Source organism: Lupinus angustifolius, chromosome LG13 (assembly GCF_001865875.1).
Source record: "Lupinus angustifolius cultivar Tanjil chromosome LG13, LupAngTanjil_v1.0, whole genome shotgun sequence".
NCBI lineage: Eukaryota > Viridiplantae > Streptophyta > Magnoliopsida > Fabales > Fabaceae > Lupinus > Lupinus angustifolius.
This window is the reverse complement of record NC_032021.1, coordinates 7932576-7954725: the sequence shown is the minus strand read 5'-3', so window position 1 is coordinate 7954725 and position 22150 is coordinate 7932576. Positions and strand designations below refer to the sequence as shown.

General features: G+C 29.9%; 1 protein-coding gene across 1 annotated transcript; it reads left to right on the top strand.

The window, feature by feature from the left end:
• Positions 14954-19007, top strand: LOC109363446 (homeobox-leucine zipper protein ANTHOCYANINLESS 2-like). The gene is made up of 8 exons (XM_019609710.1): positions 14954-15225; positions 15329-15446; positions 15534-16235; positions 16348-16449; positions 16533-16748; positions 17348-17522; positions 17616-17977; positions 18312-19007. Exons 1-8 carry the CDS (start codon positions 14960-14962, stop codon positions 18684-18686), a joined length of 2316 nt encoding a protein of 771 aa, XP_019465255.1. The 5' UTR covers positions 14954-14959; the 3' UTR covers positions 18687-19007.

Below are 22150 nucleotides of genomic sequence, written 5' to 3'. Positions count from 1 at the left end.
ATATAAAGTGTACAGTCTTTATATGCTAGAAATTTTAACACACTTGTCAACTTTCTAATATAAAATTATTCTAATTGAGCTTTTTAATCTACAAAATCAAAGAAACAAAAATGACTAAGAAAAATGAATAGAGTTGAATAAAAGATAATATTCTTGGTGAAAAGATAAATCTAAATTTAACTTTCTAATTTAGAAGAAAATGTATAGAATTAAATTGCAAATGAAATTAAAAATTAGACACACTAAATTTATGCTTTAAACGTGAACATTATTCTAAAGAGGACAAAATTAGAATATAGAAATTAGACTTTATATATTATTATAGATATTTGTTTAATACTTTAATTTGATTGTGTGAGAAGCACCTTTCTTATGTTGATTGTTTATTTTTGTCTTTATTCTCTTTACACAATGAGAAGAAAGAACGAGACATAGAAGGAACGCAAGTTTTTTTTGTAGAATAAGAAAAATACTAATAGCAAATTGTGTATGGTATATTTAAGTTGGTATGGGAATGTAGTTTGCTCTTTCAACTACTGGAATATAGCCAAATTGATGGACATAAAAATAATAGAGTTTGCAGCATTGAAACTACAATATAAACCAAACTATAATATAAAGCAATGAAATAACAACATTAAAATTATGAGAAAAGATATATGCATTGATAGAGTAATAGTTATTTTACACGGTCAGTGCATTATCCACTATTCATTTTATTAAATATTATCGACTCTTGAATAAAAGTAATACAAATGAATTATAAATCATTCGTTTACTGTAAAAATGAATTATAAATATTACACTCTAAAATTGTAATGTTTTTTCATAATGGTTATAGAAAATGGAGAGTCAATAATGTCCCTTGTTTATTTTTTTGAGGTACATAATGTCCCTTATTTATGATTTGCTTTTATATAATACAGATTTAATACTATAATGATTACGTTGATGAGCTTTTATTTTCAATTATAAATATTATTATAATATATGTCAATATATAACCATCAAAAAGTGTTAGAACAACATTATAATAAAAGTCAAAAAAATGAAACGGGAATTAATCTTTCCATTTTAAAAGAAGGCGTGCTAGATCACTCTTCTTTTTTAAGAAAATGTAAATCATATATTGGTTAAAATATAATAATATATATAGGGTTTATTCAAAAACCTATTTATGGAAGAAATATATGTATTTATATTTAGAGGTAGGTGGTTCACGAATAAGGCAAAAACATTTTTCTTTCCATCTCTGATATATTCTTAGAATTTGCATATGCATTTCCATAAAAAAATCAAAGATTTAAAGCATATTTTTTCATATTTAGGAAACAATATTAATTTATTGCCTTAATATGACATACCTTTTTTAAAATTAAAAAAATAATAAAATAAAGTAAAGGAAACAATTGTGAATTAATTTCCTTTTATCCCATTCTCAAATATAGCAAAACAAAAAGGATTTTAATACACCATCTATTGTCCTAATAGATTTGGATGTGACACTTTGTGGGTTAATCGAAACTTAGGAGTCATCAAATCATATTTTCTTCTTCTTTATCTTATCAAGTTTAGTGTTGTATTTAACTATTTATGCTAAGGGTTGGTTATTTTGTTATGACCTCTGATCATAGTAACCATTATAATCAACATCATGGTTTGCTGATAGATAACAAGACAAAAACATGTTTGGCACCTCACTTGGAAGTGGTATGCTCTTTATCGTTGTTGTGTATATTAATATTTTATTTAGCAATCCTAGGTTTAATGTGGTAGTTTTTGTAGATCTTGTTAAAATTGGCTCATGGTTTGTGTTTTATCTAAATGAGAGGATAGATACTTTTTTATTTGATATATCAACCATGCCGAAATGTTCTAGACTTTGTTGTCAGACTTAGAACAAGTTTTCATGGACTTAACAATCATTTTTTTTATTACCAATGTCCTATTACTTTGAAAGAAATATTAACCAAAAACAAAAATATATGTTGATGACAAGCAAATAAAATAAAACCTAAAATCAAAGAAGACTTTGTTTTATAAACATATCAAGCATAAATAGGTAAATTAAATAAACAAAGTTGTTGATAGAAATCATCATTATTTTTCATAATAACCACTATTTATCTTGATGACACAGAATCCTGTATAGATCAAAAATTGATCCTGCTGCTATGGAATTCTCTAGAGTACGAGTTGCCTCAGCATATGAAATGATGAGGTATCAACTAAGACAGTGTTCATATACAAAGTATGATGAATGAGCCTATAAAGATGAAGCATGCAATATTATCAGGATCAAAAGCCAACATAATGTTGAAAATGTCAAGAGGAAATTGTCATATGCAACCATGAGATGGAATCTGACTATGTACATGTTCTGCACAACTACAAGAGATCATAAACTCCCAGGTAATTTCTTGGTATACTGAATAATAATTTATTTTTGCCACAATCCTTGTTTAGAAATGAAATTGTTCTATCTCTAGAAGGTGGAAATGCCCTCAATGATGAGGAAGAAGAACATTAATTGGTTTAACCATTAGAAGGAACATGACATAGTATTAGATACTTGTAGCATGTTAAAGAACTCAATTAGAACCTTAATTAATTGTCTGAAGAAATGCCTTAGCAATAGGCAAAGCAATTTGGATTATGTTGACAACTTTTATTCTCTAACTTCGAGCTAAATACTAAACATGACTTATAAAAAGAGGGAAATGTTTGAACAAGACCATCATTTTTGAAAAATAGGTACAATCTAATCCATGAAAATACCTAATTCATACATAACGCCTGAATTATAAATGAACAATACTTTCAGACGTCGTTAATGTGAGCACAATAAAATATAGACTTCAAAAGTGTGGTAGAAAGTAGACAGACAACAATGTCTGCTCAAGTGAGTCTTGTAGAAAGTGGACATTCAACATTGCTTACTTCAACAAACACTATAGAAAGTAGACATTCAATGCAAACATTGTAGAAAGTGGACATTCAACCGCGCTAAGTAAAGTGAAATAAGCATCATTGAATGTGTTAGAATCAATACCGCTTTCTTTAGTGAGTGCGTTATTGAATATTTGAGTCATACGATCAACAACGCTCAGTGAAACATGCATTATTGATTGTATATCATTTAACAACGTTTATTTCATTGAATGTTGTTGATTTCTATTCACCTATCATTTAATAGTATTTTACTCATTGACGTTATTGAATGTGTGTTATTAAATGTGAATTCTAAGTTAGTGTTAATTAAATTCTATGATTCAAAATAATGAATGTATGAGTATTGGTTTCTTATAATTTTAAACTCACTTCGCTTATTCCATAATGTCCAAACTTAGAATACAACAAACTCATAATATCAAGTTTCAATAATTTAGGTAAAGTGTGCATATATTTTACCTTATTGTTTCGGGAATGATTTAAATATTTGTTGAGCTATTATTCTCATTGTCGATTGGTTTTGAGATGAAACTTTAACATAATATCAGAACTAGAGTCGAACTTCGTTCTGATTGTCGTGGGCTAAAAAAATATCCTTTATCCTTTAGTCATGAATCAAAAGTAAATCTATTATTTGATCGATCTGATAGGCTTATGTAGATGGGCATGTCCGAAAATAAGTCATGTATCGTCTATCTCATTGTCTCAGCAATAATTTAAATACATGTTAAACTACTCTTTTCATTACCAATTGATTTTGAGATTGAACATTGACATCATTAGTTCCATAATAATCTCATACATGTTCAAGAATTTCAAAACAACTTTGTATCATTAACACATTGAGAAATATAAAAAATAGTACAATTTAACTTTGAACATGCTTCCTATATCACAAATTCAAGCACAGAACAAACAAAAAGTTTAAATTTTAATATAAAAACTAGAATAAAAAGAAAAGAAAAGAACACAAAATAAATGCAATGTCCTCTTAAAAAACAATACAAATATGTAACATAAGGTGATTGCAACACCACCTGTCTCACATTACATGGATTTCATCCATACACTTCCCATTGCAGCAAATAAAACGAAATATTTCCCCTGGTTCATTGATGAATTGCCTTCACAAATCACAACAACAAAACCTTTTTTATATTCCCCTCATAAATGCAAAATATGAACCCTTCTCAATTCAAATTAAACACATAACCCTAACCCTAAAATGTCTACATCAAAAACAAATTATAAATAAAAGAACCGTGCCTAGAAATCTCACAAACAATTACTCTATAAAAAATAGATCCACTAAAAAAAACATCACCAACCATTATCAATCGAAATAGCAAGTATTTTGTGAATCAGAATAAGGCAGGATTTTTGTTAAAATGGTAGGAGGCATTGACAAATCTTCTTAATAAAATAAGAAAGATTGAAAAAATAATATTATTCATTGAATATTGAATAGATTGAAAAATAAAATTACATTGAATCATTTATAAAAATGATAGAAAAACTAACTATCCTAACATTCTCTCGCAAACTGAAATGTATTAAGCATTTTAAGTTTGAAATAATTGTATTGAACACAATGTTATACTCTAATAATATCTTCTCTTGCTGGTGAGTAATTTTCATCCTTCAGTCTTGAAATCTGAATGTGAAGCAACACTGACGCTTAACCACCATAGGCAGAAACAACTTCATCCAAAGCTTAACCATCTATTTTGACATAAGCTTAACCAACCAATCCAACCATAATGGATGAAATAGAGAAAATAAAATGGACCTTAATCATGATACTAATATATTAGTTCAATGAAGAAAAATACACACTTTTAATGTTGTGTTTAATGAGAAAGAGGAGTAAAGAAAAGAAAATAGAGTATGAAGATATGAAATAATTGGGGTTTAAAAGATGAAGAATAAGAAAAGAAAGTAAAGGTTCTTGCAATTTGAATAATATGAATTCTTGTTACCATTGATGTACGAGAACTTCTCAAGAAGATATTCAAATCAATGAAGGAGGACATCCTTTTATTTATCTAGCAGCCAAGGCTTTGAGTAATACACCATGACCTTCATCTAGGCTGAAAACAATGCTAGTGTTATAACGCATATCAATTCTTTGAATTATTGGTTCTCTTGCAAAGGATCAAGAAGCAAGTAACATTCTCATCATGATCTTTAATCTTTAGAAACTTGAGTTGGCCTTTTGAGCAATGGCTTTGCATGCTCTGGAATACCATAAGTTGGTGATTTACCATCATTTACCAAGGGTGATTCATCAGGGATAACTTGAATAAATGGTAGAGCCATGCATGAATTTTGATAAAGCAATAAAGAAAAAATTAGAAAATCTATGAAAAGAAAGCTTCTTGATGAATCAAGAAGTATGAAAGAATCATGAATGAGAAAATAAAAAAAAATTATATTGAATTGAGTTACAAAGAATAAGGGAATCACCCTTTATATACTACAATGCCTAGCTAATAACTAACTAGTTAAACGATTAATTAAACTCTTAATCGATTAATGAAAACAATATTACAATTAACAAACTGAAATCAACGAACAACTTTAACATCCCCTCAAGCTGGAATGTGTCAAGCATTCCAAGCTTGAAATGATTGTAATGAACATCACGCATACTCTAATACCTCCTCTTGCTAGTGAGCGAATCTTCGTCTCACAGTCTTGAAATCTGAACGTGAAGCAATACTAACGCTTAACCACCATTTGGCAGAAACAATTTCATCCAACGCTTAACCATCCTTTTTACAGAAGCAAACCAATAATAACAGATGAAAGAGAGAAATGAGATAAACCTTAATCTTGATCCTTATATGTTGCTTCAATGAAGAAAAAATTACACACTATAATGTTGTGTATTTAATGAGAGAGAGGTAAAGAAACTAGAGTAATAAGAAATGAGAAATAATTGGGGATAATAGATGAAAGAATAAGAAAAGAACAAAAGGAATATAAAGTGATCTTGTCAATTTATTGTAGAGGATGAACTACCAAGAATCTCAAGAACTCTAAAACATCTCTTGAATAGACTGTATCTATCCGGAGAGTCATTCATCGGAAAGTACTCAACTAACACTCAGGCATGTTCCAATAGAACAACTAAATTTACCAATTTAAATCTTCTTCTTGATAGCCTTTTGACCATGATAGATAAAAGAATATAGTATTCCATAAATGGTAAAAATACCTCTAACTATGGCACACACATTAGTAATGAAGTGTAAAAATGAGTTATGCTCTTCGGTAGAAGTAACCATAATTGGAGAAAGATCATAGAAGAAGAAAACTCCAAGCATCAATAAGCCATAAAAAAATCATATTTCCATAATATGCCTTGAAAAACCAGTTGGTGTTGTCTTTTACATCTTTATGAGGTGCAAGAACAACATGTAGGAGCTCCAAACTAGATGGCAGTAGATAGATGGTATTGATGATGATTCTTTATTGAATCTTGAAATAAAAGAATGATAAGCATAAGTGAAAGTCACTATAAAGAGATAAGTATTGCTTCATACCATGTTATAATGGTAGGAGGCATTGACAAATCTTCTTGATGAAACAAGAAAGATGAAAAAGAGAATATTATTTATTGAATATTGAATAGATTGAAAAACAAAATTACATTGAATCATTTATATAAAGGATAGAAAAACTAACTATCCTAACCAACTAATTAACCACTCAATTATGCTAACAATTTTATCAAATTAAAAACTAACAAACACGGGAAGATAAAAAATTTAAGGTTGAATATATATCATACAAATAATTGAGGTTAACAATGAATAGTTTAGCTTAGTTTCTTCAAATGTAGAGATTATTTCTAACCCACGATAAGTGAAAACAATAAAATAAGAGTAGCACCGGAGAGGAAGCATTATACAAAACAAGGTAAAAACAAAATGAAATGATAAATATATGTTTCTATTTATACTTATAATGATATTTTTATTTTTAAATTAGTGTAAAAATAGTACTTTTCTCTAGTAATATTGAGGATCTTTACTCATAAAATAGAGTTTATATAAAGGAGTGGAACACATTTGTTGTCTCACTTTTTGTACCACTCTATGTACCATCACCTTTGATTGGTTGAAAAAAATTATTTAAGTTAAAATTATAATTACTAAATATTTTTTTGGTCAATCATATCTCCTGACACATAAAATGACACAAAAGAGTGAGACAATAGATATAGACAACTGGGTGGTGGGGGTTGTGGTCTTAGGATTTACAAAAACAACGAATACAAACATTACAAATTTACAACCACTTCACCGGGCTTAAAATTAAAACATCGATCTCTAGATAAGTTCTTTTTTTCAAAGTGGTAGCATTTAATATCAGGAAAAAAAATTCTTTCTTTGATTTCGTCCTTTTAGTGAAACCAAAATGCTCTTTTTTTTATATGTTTTTAGTTCCATTTTTAAACTACATTAAACATAGAATAAAGCCTGCATATTTTGTTCGCTATAATATAGACATCTGTCAAATGCTACCTTAATCATGAAATGTATAGAATGTATAATAAACATCACATATCTCATTCTCCAACCTTATTTTAACAGAAAAACATACAAACATATAACATGATAATTGAAACAAATAATGGTTCTTCATAAAAAAAATAGTTAAATTGTTCATTAGGTTAGAGGAAAGATGTTTGAGTTAAATTGTTGATTAGGGTTGAGGAAATAAGTATGGACAAACAAACGAGAAGTGAAATAGTAGAACAATGAATGCAATCTTTATTGTTGTTTGGAAGATCCATAACTGAATAAAATATTAAAATCCCATAATGTTTCAGTTTTATTATTTTACCTTAACTTTGGAGAACAAAAATTAGATTTTGAAGATTAGGAGAAAATATTCTCTCGAGTTCCTTTTTCTATCTAGTTTTGAATTCTAAATAATGGTACCCGTTCTTTTATTAATTTCCTTTCCTTCTCTTCATTACTTTTCATCCACAAAACACTAATGTTATTGATGGTAACTTTTATCCTAGTTGATGCTCTCTTATCCTAACTGATACTTTTTATATAAAAAAATTATTAGTTTATGAGTGAGATAATAAGAAAACGGGAAGAAAAAAATGGTAGGAAAAATCTGTTGTTGGTTAACAAATGTTTAACCATTCTAGATAGATTTGAACAATAAAGAGGTCTGAGAATATTCTACTGATGGTTAGATAATGTTTAACCATGTTAAATAATAGAGATTAGAACAATAGAGTAGATATGGTAGGTTTGAACAATCAAAGTGTGCACATTATAATAATTGTGTTTTAAAATATAACAATATTAGATTGCACTATTTTAAAATGTGATCCACTTAAGAAATAATGGAACACTTATTGGTCACTTTAGGGTTCTTCCAATAACTATGTATGGAAGGGACAGAAATATAGATCTTAAAAAGATGGTGATTCATGACAACAGAAAATTATTTTTTTTATTTTTTTTGAAATATGGCTTTCCAATAAATTACAAATTAAAAATATCATTTGCATATTTAGAATAATATCCTCTTTGAACAACGCGAAAGTAAAACAGAATATTTGTGATTTTATTTCCTTCTTATCTCAAGGAAAATATAGCAAGATTAGAAATATTCAAAATAAATTTAGGTCTTTTATCAGTTTTCTTTGGTTGTAGATTGTGCAGGAAGAAAAGAAAATCATACAAAATCTGATAATTTAATAATTACATTTTTAACATAATAGAGTCACGTGTGCGATCCTTAAGATAGTCCATGTTGTGTTGTTCCTCATTATTAAATACGAATCCTCTAAGCATAAAATACTCAAAAACTGTGGTTCTTTTAGAGTCTATTTTGCATTTTAAAGATTAAAAGACCAATAAATATGATAAATGGTTCACATTCTCTTCTCTCACACAAATATATATATATATCAATTAATAAATATACATAAAAAATGATTCGTAATTATACAATTTATTTTCTAAATTGCAAAGAGGATAAGAACTTCTATTTTTTGGGTACAGGATAAGAACTTCTATTTTTTGGGTACAGGATAAGAACTTCTATATGCATGTACCTATTAATGGCCTTTATACCCTCTTAATGCATTATTCTAACATATATTAAATAAAAAATATTTAATGAAAAGTAATAAAAAATGGTATGTTCATTAACAACGTAAAATTGTTCTTACGTTATTGGCACATCATTTAATATTTATATATTAATCATCATAGATATTTAATGAGATCAAATATAATACATGAAAGATGTAATATAAAAAAGTACATTGAAAATGCATACATCAGACACAAAGTAAGTGCATCACAATATAGAAAATTGGGAGATGCTAATTAATATCCTAGATGCACTTATTAAGAAATTGAAGATAAAAATCTTATATTGAAAAAAATCATTCAAATATAGATTAAGGATTTATAAGTTATTATTTTTAATTCAATATTTTGACTCACTAATCAATAAATATCTTTAGGACACTTGTTAGTACACCAATAAAGTGCTTATATATGAAATTTTATATATGGAGTAAATAAGCAATCTATAATTCTATATGGTAATTAGGAAAATTTAATTAATCAATTAAAAAATTATTTAATAATATTACCTAATACAAAAATATTTATTCCTTAAAAACACAACCTTACAAAAAAAACAATCTTGGTTTCCTCAATATGTCTATATTTTTGTCATACCTGTGATCATGATAGATCTTAAAGACAAAAAAATTAAGAAGTGCAACCTAATGAATTTGTTAGCAAAATGCATAAACACTTCTCAAAATATTTGTCATTTGCAAATAGAAACCTCGATTACATTTTTGTACGATTACTCTTTAAACTCTAACTATTAAATCAATCTTTTAGATAAGGTGTACGACCTAATCATTGAATTTATTTAAATTTAGTCACTCATTATTTATATCTTATTTTTTCTTGGCCACAAAATTTTCATGGATATGCCATCCAAATAAATAAAATACTAGATTTACATAGCTGGGTATCTAAATAGACTCAAGTATAATACAATAATCATATAATACTTATTTTCTTATTCATCAATTATTGTTACTCATTAGATGCCTAAATCCAATATATATTTTTTTGGTTACATTTTTAATGAATATTGAATCGTCTCATACTCAATCAATCCAGGGTTGTTCTCAATTTAATTTTATACTAATTATAATCATATAATATAATAATCAACAGAATATTAAATATACATACCTAATGTAACAATTGTGAAAACAAAAATTACTTACATAAATATAAAATATGAGCACCTATTAACTATGGACCTGTGCATTTGATGCACATGGAATGGATGATTATTTATGAACTTGACAAATGCAATGAGATAATTTGGGTACGAAACTACATTCACTCATGTATTTATTGTGTCCCCTAATTTTTAAATTTTTAGTATATATATACTACTTTTAAGTGAGTGAAAGAAATTATTACTAGATAAATAATAATAAGATTGAAACAATGAATTATTTAATTTTCCCCGTTATTAAAATAATTAGGTGTTAACAAAAGGATTGATTTCATAAATAGTTAAAATTTAAGGACTTGGGACAAAAATATAGTTGGTGTGTCTGTTTGCAAAAAAAAATATAAAGTCTAAGGTAGGACTGTACATTATTCCTAAAATGTATAGGATCATGTTAATAAGTATTCTACCAAACATAAAAAGTGTGCCAAAAGTATAACGTTTGAGTTTTGAAAGTTTTAAATGCATTACCTTTCTACACACTTATTACTTTAAAATTCATAATTAATACACACCCTTATACGCTGGTTAACATTTTCCAAGTTGGAATCAAAATTATCAAATAAAAATTATCATTAAAAAACAACCATAAAATAAAAGAAACATTCCTAATTTGATTGAATTTAGTATTTATGCATCGTCAGTATAAAGATTTATAAACAGTCAATATATCATTCGTAATTCATTTGTATTACTTATATTTAAAATTCAATAATAATTAAATATGAATAATAAATGATACAATTACAAAGTAAAATACTCTTATCTACATATTTTCTCAATTTTGTTTTAGTGAAAAATAATAAAAATATATGAGGGTAGGAGGTGCTCCACTATTGACTATAATTATTTATAATGACTGGCCTTATTAGGTATTGGTGGATCTACACTTATAAAATAGATTATAAAATAGATTGTATTTCTCAAATTTTGGAACAAAAAGTTTAAGATTTTTATAAGTTATTTAATATTAATAACATATGTAATTTTGTGTAAAAAAAAATACCTTATATATTTCAATGACTAAGAGAAGATTAATTTGAGATGTCAATTTTAACATTTTATTGTTAATGATATTAATCGTTCATGTTATAAATTAAGTGCAATTTTAACATTATGTAGAAAATGAATGCATATTATTTGTCTGATTGAGTTATTTGTCTTATCTTAACTATTATGTTTTAGCTACTACAAAATGATCATTTTCAGCAACGAATGCAAATAGGAAAAAAATTACATAATAAAGTAGAAGATGAATTTCTTGCAGATAACATAATGATTTATATTGAAAAGAAAACATTTGAAAATTTTACCTCTAATTCAATCATTTATGAATTTAAGTCTTTAAAAGAATGGAAAATGACACTTTAAATGAATATACATTTTTCTTTAATATTTTTAATTGTTAATATTGTGATTTAGAGAAATAATATGTTATCCTGAAAAAATTGTATATATTTCTTTATTTTTTTGTTTGATCTTAATTATAAATTGTAATTGAATATATATTTGCATCCCCTAAATTTTATATTAAAATTTGATATTGATTAAGTCAATTCGATATTATGAAATTAATTCCATAAGATGTTATACGTTTGCTTGACTACACATACACAATTCAAAAATCAACCAAATAGTTTACTTTATTTCATAAGTCTAATTAGATTGTCAGGTATCATATCATTTCAAATGTGAGAGATTAATTGATGTTAAAAAAAATTTCTACTAGAAGGGTACAATTAGTACCAAAAAAATAGTTTCTTTTAGGAATGTCTTTATTATTAGTAAAAAATGATTCAACCCAATGTCAAAGCACACGTGCTGAGAAATGGAGGCACACATAAGACACAAATATGTTTAGAATTGGCCCCGCATATACCTCCCTGTCACTTTCACCAACAAAGATATTCTATCCAAAACAAAATGTCTTTATTTCTTTCACAATTAAATTTTATAAAATAATATAAAAATATTATTTTTATATGAAATTTATTTTTAATTAAGTGATATTTTTTAATTGGATCAGAGTTATATATATCACAAAGAAATGTAATACATGATCTCTTTTCCAATGTCACACATACTCCCCATCCCTCTCTCTCCTATATAAATTGCCACCAATGCTTAAGAGAGAATATCGCTAGAGAGAGAAAGTGACCGTGCAAAGAAGAAGATTTTGAGAGAGAAAGTGACCGTGCAAAGAAGAAGATTTTGAGAGAGAAAGTGACCGTGCAAAGAAGAAGATTTTGAGAGAGAAAGTTGTGCTGCTTCTGCTGCTGAATACTATAGCCAAGGTATAAACTCCTAAAGTTAGTTTTGGGTTATTTTTATTCATATTATTGATACTCATAAAATAATTCAATGGGGTTCATTTCATTATTCAATTTTTGTAGTGATAATGATGATTGAGTGAATAATAAAATATAATTTTTTTTGCTGCTGACTGATTTATTATAAAATATTCTGTCCTTTTCAGATCCCAGGGACTATCAAATTCGAAGGTACACTTTTTCTCTGTACATGTATTGACTTCTATACCTTCTGGCTCTGTTGTTTACTCTATTTATCAGAGGTGGTAGTGGAGGAAAGAGAAAATGAGGGTATTTCTGTGTGAATCCATGTGTTTTTGTTGCTTGAAATTGATATGATGCATTTGAAAATTCACTCAGTAGAGTATGAATAATTGAATATGGGATCATCAAGAAAAAATGTTATTTTTTCAACCCCTTTTCACCTTTTAAAAAATAATGCTAAAAAATGGTCTACTTTTCATTTTGTTGTTGTTAATTGTTAAACTTCTAATTCATAACTCAGAATCTGTATCTATATAGAAAATGTTTTATTCAGAAATTTTGTACAATTTTGAATGATCCCTACCCAAAAAATTACTCATTAGTTGTCTGCGTAGTGATACGTGTGGAAAATTTTGCTTTCCAATTCTTTTACTTTTTAGTTTTCATATTATGTTTGACTCTCATTCATAATATATTGAAAAGTTTTTATTGAAAGAGATTTCGCAAACTTACACCACCTCTCCTCGGAATGAATTGAGCACGATTCCTCAGAATAACCATAATGTGACATTCTTATTTTATAAATTATATTAATGAGAAAAAAATAATAATAATAAGAGAAAATAAAATATATAGATATTTGGTTAAGAATGCGTTAACTTATGGAACCAAAATAAGAATATTAATGATGTGTTTGTCATTGTGGTTAAAAGTTAATTGTTGTTCTTATTTCATTGAAAATTATAATAAATTATAAAATATTGTATAAGACTCAAAGAAAAATAAATATTTTATTTGCTAGTAATACTTGTCCAACAAAATCTTACTTTTCTTTAGTTGTTTATTATTATTTTTATTCAAAGATTTTATTGGGATATGTTTTACCAAATTTGACATCTCACTCCTTGAAAAGGGAAATAGTTTGGTTGTTGAGCAGGTGTGAAATATCTTGCATTTAAATTATTATTTTTTGTTTTTAATTGTATAATACTTTTTTGTATTCATGATAAGAAAAAAGTTGTATTTTTGAAGTTTACCAACTTTGATAATATCCTAAAAAAATTAACATACCTCATTTATTAATTTTTATTTTATAATATTATTTATTCTTCGTGAGCTTATATTTTTCTGATGTCTCTTCTTTTCTCCTTTCAATATTTTTCCATAGTGACTAAGTGGGTAGAGTTTGATAATTTGTATATTATAGTTACATGATTTGTAACACCAATCTTGGTGTGTGATATTTAATTCAACGTGATTTCTCTTATATAATTATTAAGAGATATTTTTAGAAGTATGCGGTACATAGAATCCGATATACAATATATTGACTAAATGATAGTATCATATAAATATAACTACTTTGGATAGAGGTAAATGTGAATAGATGTCATATTATCATGTTCCTTTTTACATATATTTCAAGAAGGGACTTCACTCTAAGAGAGAGAAAGGAAGTAGAAGTCTTGAAAAAGTGAAGATTGAAGACTACTTTTTGGTTGTCCTTATTTATCTATTTTTTTAAAAGTTTTCATAATTTTCAAATTTTGTCTCATTCTATTTATAAGGTCATAAGTAGAACTTGAGTAAATGATCCAAAACTAAAAAGTGTAGTAGAAATTGTAATAGTAACAGTTACAAAAGAAACTATAAAACAAAAGAGTTATTTTGTGGAATGTTCAGCATAAACAGTAGTGATTACCGTAATCCAATTCTTCATTATTGGAAATTCTAAAAAAATAGAATTTTTTTCTAATTCGTATATTTAAGAAATTAGAAATGAAATAATATAAATAGCTTTATGGGGGCAAGAGTTTTGGCTAATTTTTTCCATAGAACCATTTTTTGCTTAGTGGTTCCCATTGTTGAGCCACCTCTTCATTGTCCACTAGTTCTATTTTCAAAGAAAAAATAATTCTTTGTCTTTTCAACATTATATGCTCCTTCCTCTCGTTGTTTTTGTCTATAGTTACATGGTAAATGATACATGTATAAGTGTATGGTTCAATTGGGTACATGATTCCTCACTTTTACACTAATTTAATTAGACCCTTTTTACAACAAACCAAGTACATAGTATGCAACATGGTGAATTTGGTACAAGGTAGGTAAGTTAGATTAGAAGATTATAATTGTGTCCTCCTTCTTTGTCTATTATATTTTTTATTGCCTCTTTATTGATTATGAATTTGATTTTTGCTTCTTTATATATTGTTAATGGGACTAATCTGCAGGAAAGGAAAATGGAAGGTAGCAATGACTTGAGTCTTCTAGGTGAGAACTTCGACCTAGGGGTGGTTAAGGATGATGACAACGAAAGCCGGTCTGGAAGTGACAATCTTGATGGTGTATCTGGTGATGATCAAGATGCTGGTGAGGAGTCGTCTGGGTCTCAAAGGAGGAAGAAGTATCATAGGCACACTCCTCAACAAATTCAGGAGCTTGAAACGTATGTCTTTATTAAATTATGCAACTCTTCTGTACTAATGTGATTGTCTATTGTTGAATTGTGTGCATTGTTTCTATATTGGTTTATGCACTTATTGATTCAGATTCTTCAAGGAGTGCCCACACCCCGACGAAAAGCAAAGAACTGAACTTGGTAATAAGCTTGGCTTGGCCAACAAGCAAGTGAAGTTCTGGTTTCAGAATAGGCGTACTCAAATGAAGGTAAGTTGGAATAGAATACATTACTATTCTTGCACTTTTTTGATGCAATTTGATTACTTAGTAATTGAATTGCTTATCTTGAATCAGACTCAATTGGAGCGCCACGAGAACATGATGCTCAGGCAGGAGAATGAGAAGCTTCAAGCTGAGAATAGTTTGATGAAAGAGGCAATGGTGAACCCGATGTGTCAAACATGTGGTGGCCCATCCCTCCCTGGTCAGGTTTCATTTGATGAGCACCAAGTTGGGATTGAAAATGCTCGACTTAAGGATGAGTTAACCCGCATATGTACCTTAGCAAACAAGTTCATTGGAAGAACACTATCACCATTAGTTGGTCCCGCGGCTCTTCAGTCCCCAACTTCTGGTCTAGACCTTGCTATTGGAATGAATGGATTTGCTGGTCCAAGCAACCATGGCATGATGAACTTGCCAATGGGGCTTGATTTCGGAGAAGGACTTTTGAACACTCAACCTGTCATGAATGGGATTATTAGATCACCACCAATGGGACAAACAGGAAATCAAATACCGAATGAGAAAGCGATGCTTATAGAAGTTGCAATGGTTGCTATGGAAGAATTGATTAAGATGGCTCAACTAGATATCCCTCTATGGTTTAAGAGTCTGGATGGCAATAAGGAAGTATTGAATCATGAGGAGTATGCAAGGATTATGGTTCCTCCTTGTATTGGCCCAAAACCCAATGGTTATGTGACTGAAGCTACTAGAGAATCTGGTTTAGTGATAGGCAATTGTCTAGGCCTTGTGGAAATATTGATGAACGTGGTAAGATACGCAATTTAATTCGGTTATATTCTTCATTATTTGCATGTGATGATTCTTCAGTCTTCGAATTGATGAATATATTTTGGATTTATTTGTTTGTTTGTGTGAATAGGATCAATGGTCAGAGAGTTTTCCCTCTGCAGTTGCTAGAGCTGTCACTCTCGAAGTAGTATCCAGTGGGGTATCCGGCAATAGAAATGGAGCTATACATGTGGTATGTGCCTCTTCTTTTATGTTTCCTTTCGATTCACTGTATTGGAGGATTAGAACTGGCTAAGGTTAATGTTGTTTTTTCAGATACAAGCCGAAGTTCAATTGCCTTCGCCGCTTGTCCCGGTTCGTCAATTGACCTTCATCAGGTATTGCAAGCAGCATGGTGAAGGTTTATGGGCAGTGGTTGATGTTTCAGTTGACATTGGTCAAAATTCTACCAATTTTGCAAACCCAATAATGAACTGCAGGAGGCTCCCTTCTGGATGCATTCTGCAAGACACATCCAATGGCTTTTTCAAGGCAAGTATCTAATCTATGTTACTTTAAATCATTATTATTTTCCTTAGCATGTATTGTTTCTTCCTTAGCTTAATTTTTTTTTCATGTTAGTCATTTACTACCTCATCAAGTATAAATGAAAATTGGTTTATACCTGATTTTTTAGTTTTGCATGAGCATGCACATAATTTCCATTATATATGAATTATATTTGATAGAGTTTGTACAACATGTTAAAATAGTTTTCCATTCTGTTTTTTCTGTTTTCCTTCTCTTTTGATAGATTTAGTATATAAAAGGTACTCTCATACCTTGTAATCACCATGAGAATAATGAAATACAATAAGAAGGATTCTCTATTCTTTCTCTTTCTTTATGCTTTAAGTTTTTCTTTTCTTTCTCATTCATGCATTTTCTCATCTTTCTTCTTTCATCAAGAAGATTGTTCATGGCTCATACCAAAATTTAATACAACATATTGATTGAACCTCATAAACTTTTTACCAGAACTATGTTGTTGAGTTAACAAGACTCTGCATATCTTAAAATTACTTCATTGCTATTGCATTGAAATTTTAAAAAATCATCATATTGACAGAAGATAAGTTACATTATTTCAGGTGACTTGGGTGGAGCATAACCAATATGATGAAAGCGCGATTCATCATCTTTATCGTCCGTTGATTAATTATGGAATTGGCTATGGTGCTCAAAGATGGGTTGCTTCTCTCCAGAGGCAATTCGAATGCTTGGCGACTCTTGTACCCTCTCCCATCCCAATTGAGGACCCTACAGGTATGTCACATTCTCACTTCACTCTTTATTAATTGATGTCTTCAACTTCCAACTTTGGTAGTCACTTGTAAGCAATACCATTATTCTTGTCAGGCATGACCCTAGCTGGTAAGAGAAGCATGGTGAAGCTCGCGCAACGAATAACCAATAAATTCTTCAGTGGCGTATGTTTTTCAACTGCGCACCAGTGGGAGCCCCTTCATTTTGATGTTATGGATCCGAACATTAAAGTGATGGGCAGGAAAAATGTGGTTGGTGAGCCATCTGGCATTGTGTTGAGTGCTGCTACCTCTGTTTGGATGCCTGTTTCGCAGCAAAGGTTGTTCGATTTCCTTCACGATGAACGATTGAGAGGGGAGTGGGATGTCTTGTCCAACAATGTCCCAATGCAAGAGTTGCTTCGAATTTCCAAGGGACAAGTAAATGGAAATTGTGTCTCTGTCCTTAGCAATGGTGTAAGTGTTTCTTTTTTTGTAAAAGTTATTCTAAAGTAAGCTTATCTAACTGTGTGTATTTACTCTTTTAATATAAAATATAGTTACATGGTAGTTGGTATTAGTTCCAGTGTGAGGTGCTTAGTTCTATGTTGTTGATTAGTTTTTACATTATTATTACAAGACTTCCTTTATAACGAACATAGTAAGTCGTACGTGATATGCGGGTTAAACGAAAAAATTGTGTAACTATGATCTGAAATGCATCACTTTTTTACATTTTCTTATATGCCTAAATAAAAACATCATGATCTTGATTCTTGACCAAAACAATTCCTTATTTGAACCTTTGTAGCCTAAAGGCTTGGAAAGTCGCATGCTGGTTCTGCAAGATGCATGGACAGATAGCTCTTCATCAGTGATGGTTTATGTAGCAGTGGATATGGATTCCTTGAACTTGGTGATGAGTGGTGGAGAATCTGCATATCTTCATCTCTTGCCTTCAGGCTTTATTATCCATCCAGATGGTCGTTCAAACAATGGAAGTAGTAGCAATGGCGTCGGCCTCGGCGGCAGTGAAAGTGGTGGCAGCTTGCTTACATTTGGGCTACAAATTTTATCGAGTAACCTCCCAAATGATAACAACCTTTCCATGGAGTCAGTTGTTTCTGTTAGCAACCTCATCACAGAGAGCATTCGTAAGATCAAGGTTGCACTTAGAGTTGCATAAAGCATTTTTATTGCTTCAAGTTTTTTGGTTTTCCTTTTTGGACCTTTTTTTGTCTCTTTTGAATATGGAAACATTGTAGAAGGGTTACATTGTAAAGGATAGTGGAAGAAGTGGTTGAGACATAAAAGGGTATTTGCAAAGGGTGGTTTCAAGTCAAGAACGAACCGAAAAGGAATTTTGGTCTCTCTATGGTGGTTCTGGTATTGACTTGTTAACATGCTAGTGTGTTGGATCATAGTGCTCTTATTCCAATGCAATATTGTTTGTTATTCATACATCCTTTAGTTACAGATCTAGTGTGGAACTGCTAAAACCTTGTTACTTGTTTGCTTATTATGGAATGCATTTTAATATCTCTGATGTGATTATAATTATGGATATTGTGGTTATCACAATGTGAATTATAGACCATTGTGGTATGAAATTGTTATTGAATGAAAAATACTTTTAAATTTTAATGTTCTCTTATGTGGTCTATCCTAAGTGTAGGTAATAGGTCATGTCTATTTAAGAAGACGTTTAATTAATCTCGAATACAAGCAAAGTGGGAGAAAGCTTCTTGAGTAGTATTGAAAGTATTTTAGGACAACAAGGTTGTGTCTATTAGGTTTGCTACCCACGACTTTGTCGTGCCTCCTGCCACGGGGCGTGGGGCATCTAGTTTGTTTCTATTTCTGATTTGTTGTATTTCTTTGATTCTTTTTTTGTTTTCTTTGATTCTTTCTAGAAGTTTCTTAGGGTTGTTTTACTCATAATATGGTTACAATATAGTTGTTGGGTAGGTCATTAAGTTGGTTAGTTAACCAACATATTGTTTCTTGTTTATCAAGCAATCCATTCTATTACTTGTAAAGTGTATATAAGTCTCTTTTGGGGTTCTGAATAATCAATAAAAATCAGAATGAATTACACAAAATCGTAATATGGTATCAGAGCCTTCACCCTGAAGGTTTTTGTCACCATCGCTACCATTCTCTACAATTATTCATCCATTCCAAGATTCAATAAAGTATTATCTTTCACATTCATGTCTCATTCACTCTCAGCATCTATGTGAGTAAGGAAGATGTGAAATGTCTCTTTAGCTACAATCATCAAAGTAGGAAATGATCTTCAGTGGCTTTTGACCAAAGATGAGCTAGTGGTGAAGGTGGATGATCTTCATTATTTGTTCTCTTTGCCTATGAAATATGGTGAGCCTCTTAGCCACGGTGTCACCTTTTCACAGCATAGTTTCGGAAGCATAGGCTTGTTGGATTCTTTTATGAAGGATCATTCTTCCTTTTATGATTTGAAATTGAACAAGAAGAGAGATCTTGATTGGAAAGAATTTGCTCCAAGGGTTGAAGATTACAACCATTTTCTAGCAAAGGGAATTGCTCATAAGGGACTGGTCAGATTGTTAAGGGTATCTTCATGTGCATTAATGCTTACACCAAACAGGTATCAAGAGGGGATAAAAGGTTAAACAACATGCCTGACTCATGGTTTACGAGTCTGAGTTATGATGAACAGTCTTAAATATTACAAAAGATTTGTCGAAAGGTGCTTTGGTATAAAGAATCCATATTGTAGAGTGAGGGAATAACACATTATGCTTCAAGAGCAAGTTACATGATCTTGGAGCTAGAAGAGTTTTTTTTTATAAGAATGGACAATTGGATTGTGTTGCAGCGGCACAACATGGCATAAATGACCATTGTTCTGCTAAATTGCAAAGAGTTGTTGGATTGTTCAACCCTCAACTCCAAAGTGTGTTACTAGAACTCAACACTAAACTTAGCAGAGATGTATTCATGGTTACAAATATAGCAAGAATGTACAATAAAGCTTGTATACCACCAATTACATCCACTTTATTCTTACTCTACTTCATACCACTCTCTCCCTCACACACAACATTATCATAATGTGTATTTTACAACTATGAAGCTTCAACAATTAAGAACCATCAGATTCCATGGAAGTATGGTCAAGATTTTTGACCAAGAACATAACCAAATGATTGAGAATACCATTACATTAGGATCGAGATTATGATCCATCACATTGTTATGGCTTCAGATCAAGATTTCAAATTGGAGTCATTAACATTTATATTCTAGCTTGAGGGGGGCTATTGGAAGTATTTTAGGACAACACAGTCGTGTCTATCAAGTCTGCTACCCATGGCTTGGTCGTGCCTCCTAGCACGGGCCGTGAGTCACACAGTTTGCTTCTGTAAGACTGAGATGCCAACTAAGAGGGGATGAACTAATTGTCTTAAATTTATGACAAATTTTTCTGCAATTTACAGAGTTAGTAGCAACAGAAATGCTATGCGGAAAAGTTATGTAGAAAAGTATCAAGTAAATTTAAGATGATAAAGGAGAAGAGAGTACTCAGAGATTTTTATATTGGTTCACCTTCTTGTCCATCGAATGTTACATCCAGTACTCTTGCAACACAAGAGATTTCTGCACTAGATATTAAGAGTAATAATTACAAATTCTCATCCCGAGACTTTCTTTGTACCTTACTCACTCTCTAATATCTATATCACTCTTTGGAAAACAACCTTTCCAAGTGACTCTATCCCTTTCTTATCACACACTTGTGCAAGAAAGTATTTCAGCAATTTGAATGAAGAAAACTTTAATAATGACAAGGATTGTCTTTATAAGATTTGAATACTATTATATCTTGCAATATGGTAACACTTTATACACTTAGTAATAACGCTCAGAAGGTTTGAAAAACTTTGAAACCACACTTAAAGCAACTTTAGAAAATTTAATCTGAAAGTTAATAACAAGTTGCAGAAAAAGTGTTTCAGAAATTCTAGATTGTGTATATGAGTTATTGTTCTGAATTCTGAGTTTCAATGCCTTTAAATATGCTTTTCAATTAGCCATGACACTTCTATGAAAAGGTAGGAATCGATTGGAATGAACCCATTTCGTTTGGGGTGAAAGTTGTGCAATTTGAATATGAAAATCTTTTGTAACAGCTCTCAGTAATCGGTTACAGTCTCGACGTAATCGATTATCCAAACATTCTGTCAAACTGATTAATTGATTATCACACAGTGTAATAGATTATGTAAAGGATGTAATCGATTATCCAAACATTCTGTCAAACTGAGTAATTGATTACCCTAGTGTGTAATTGGTTACTCAAATATACTGTAACCTTGTAATTGGTTACTCAAATGAAGTAATCGATTACTCTGTTCAATTTTTGTTGGTTAACTCGTTTCCCACTCATGTATCCTGTTAGTTAGTTCTGGTAACATGTTACTTAGTCACAGTAACCTGTTACTTAGATCCAATAATTTGTTACACAGTATTTTGAAAATTGTTTTCATTTATACTTGTAGATTTCAATTTTCAATTTAAAATATTTTTTGAGCATTACTACTAATTGTATTTTTAGATTTGAAGGATAGAAGTACCTATAGACTTGGACTCTAATTTCCTTGAAGT

What these genes read in the sequence shown, in the direction of transcription:
- LOC109363446 (XM_019609710.1), top strand. Translation starts at nt 14,960, where the DNA reads ATGAATTTGATTTTTGCTTCTTTATATATTGTTAATGGGACTAATCTG. An exon ending in CATCCAATGGCTTTTTCAAG is followed by an intron (nt 16,749 to 17,347) that starts GCAAGTATCTAA and finishes ACATTATTTCAG; the next exon opens with GTGACTTGGGTGGAGCATAA. An exon ending in TCTCTGTCCTTAGCAATGGT is followed by an intron (nt 17,978 to 18,311) that starts GTAAGTGTTTCT and finishes GAACCTTTGTAG; the next exon opens with CCTAAAGGCTTGGAAAGTCG.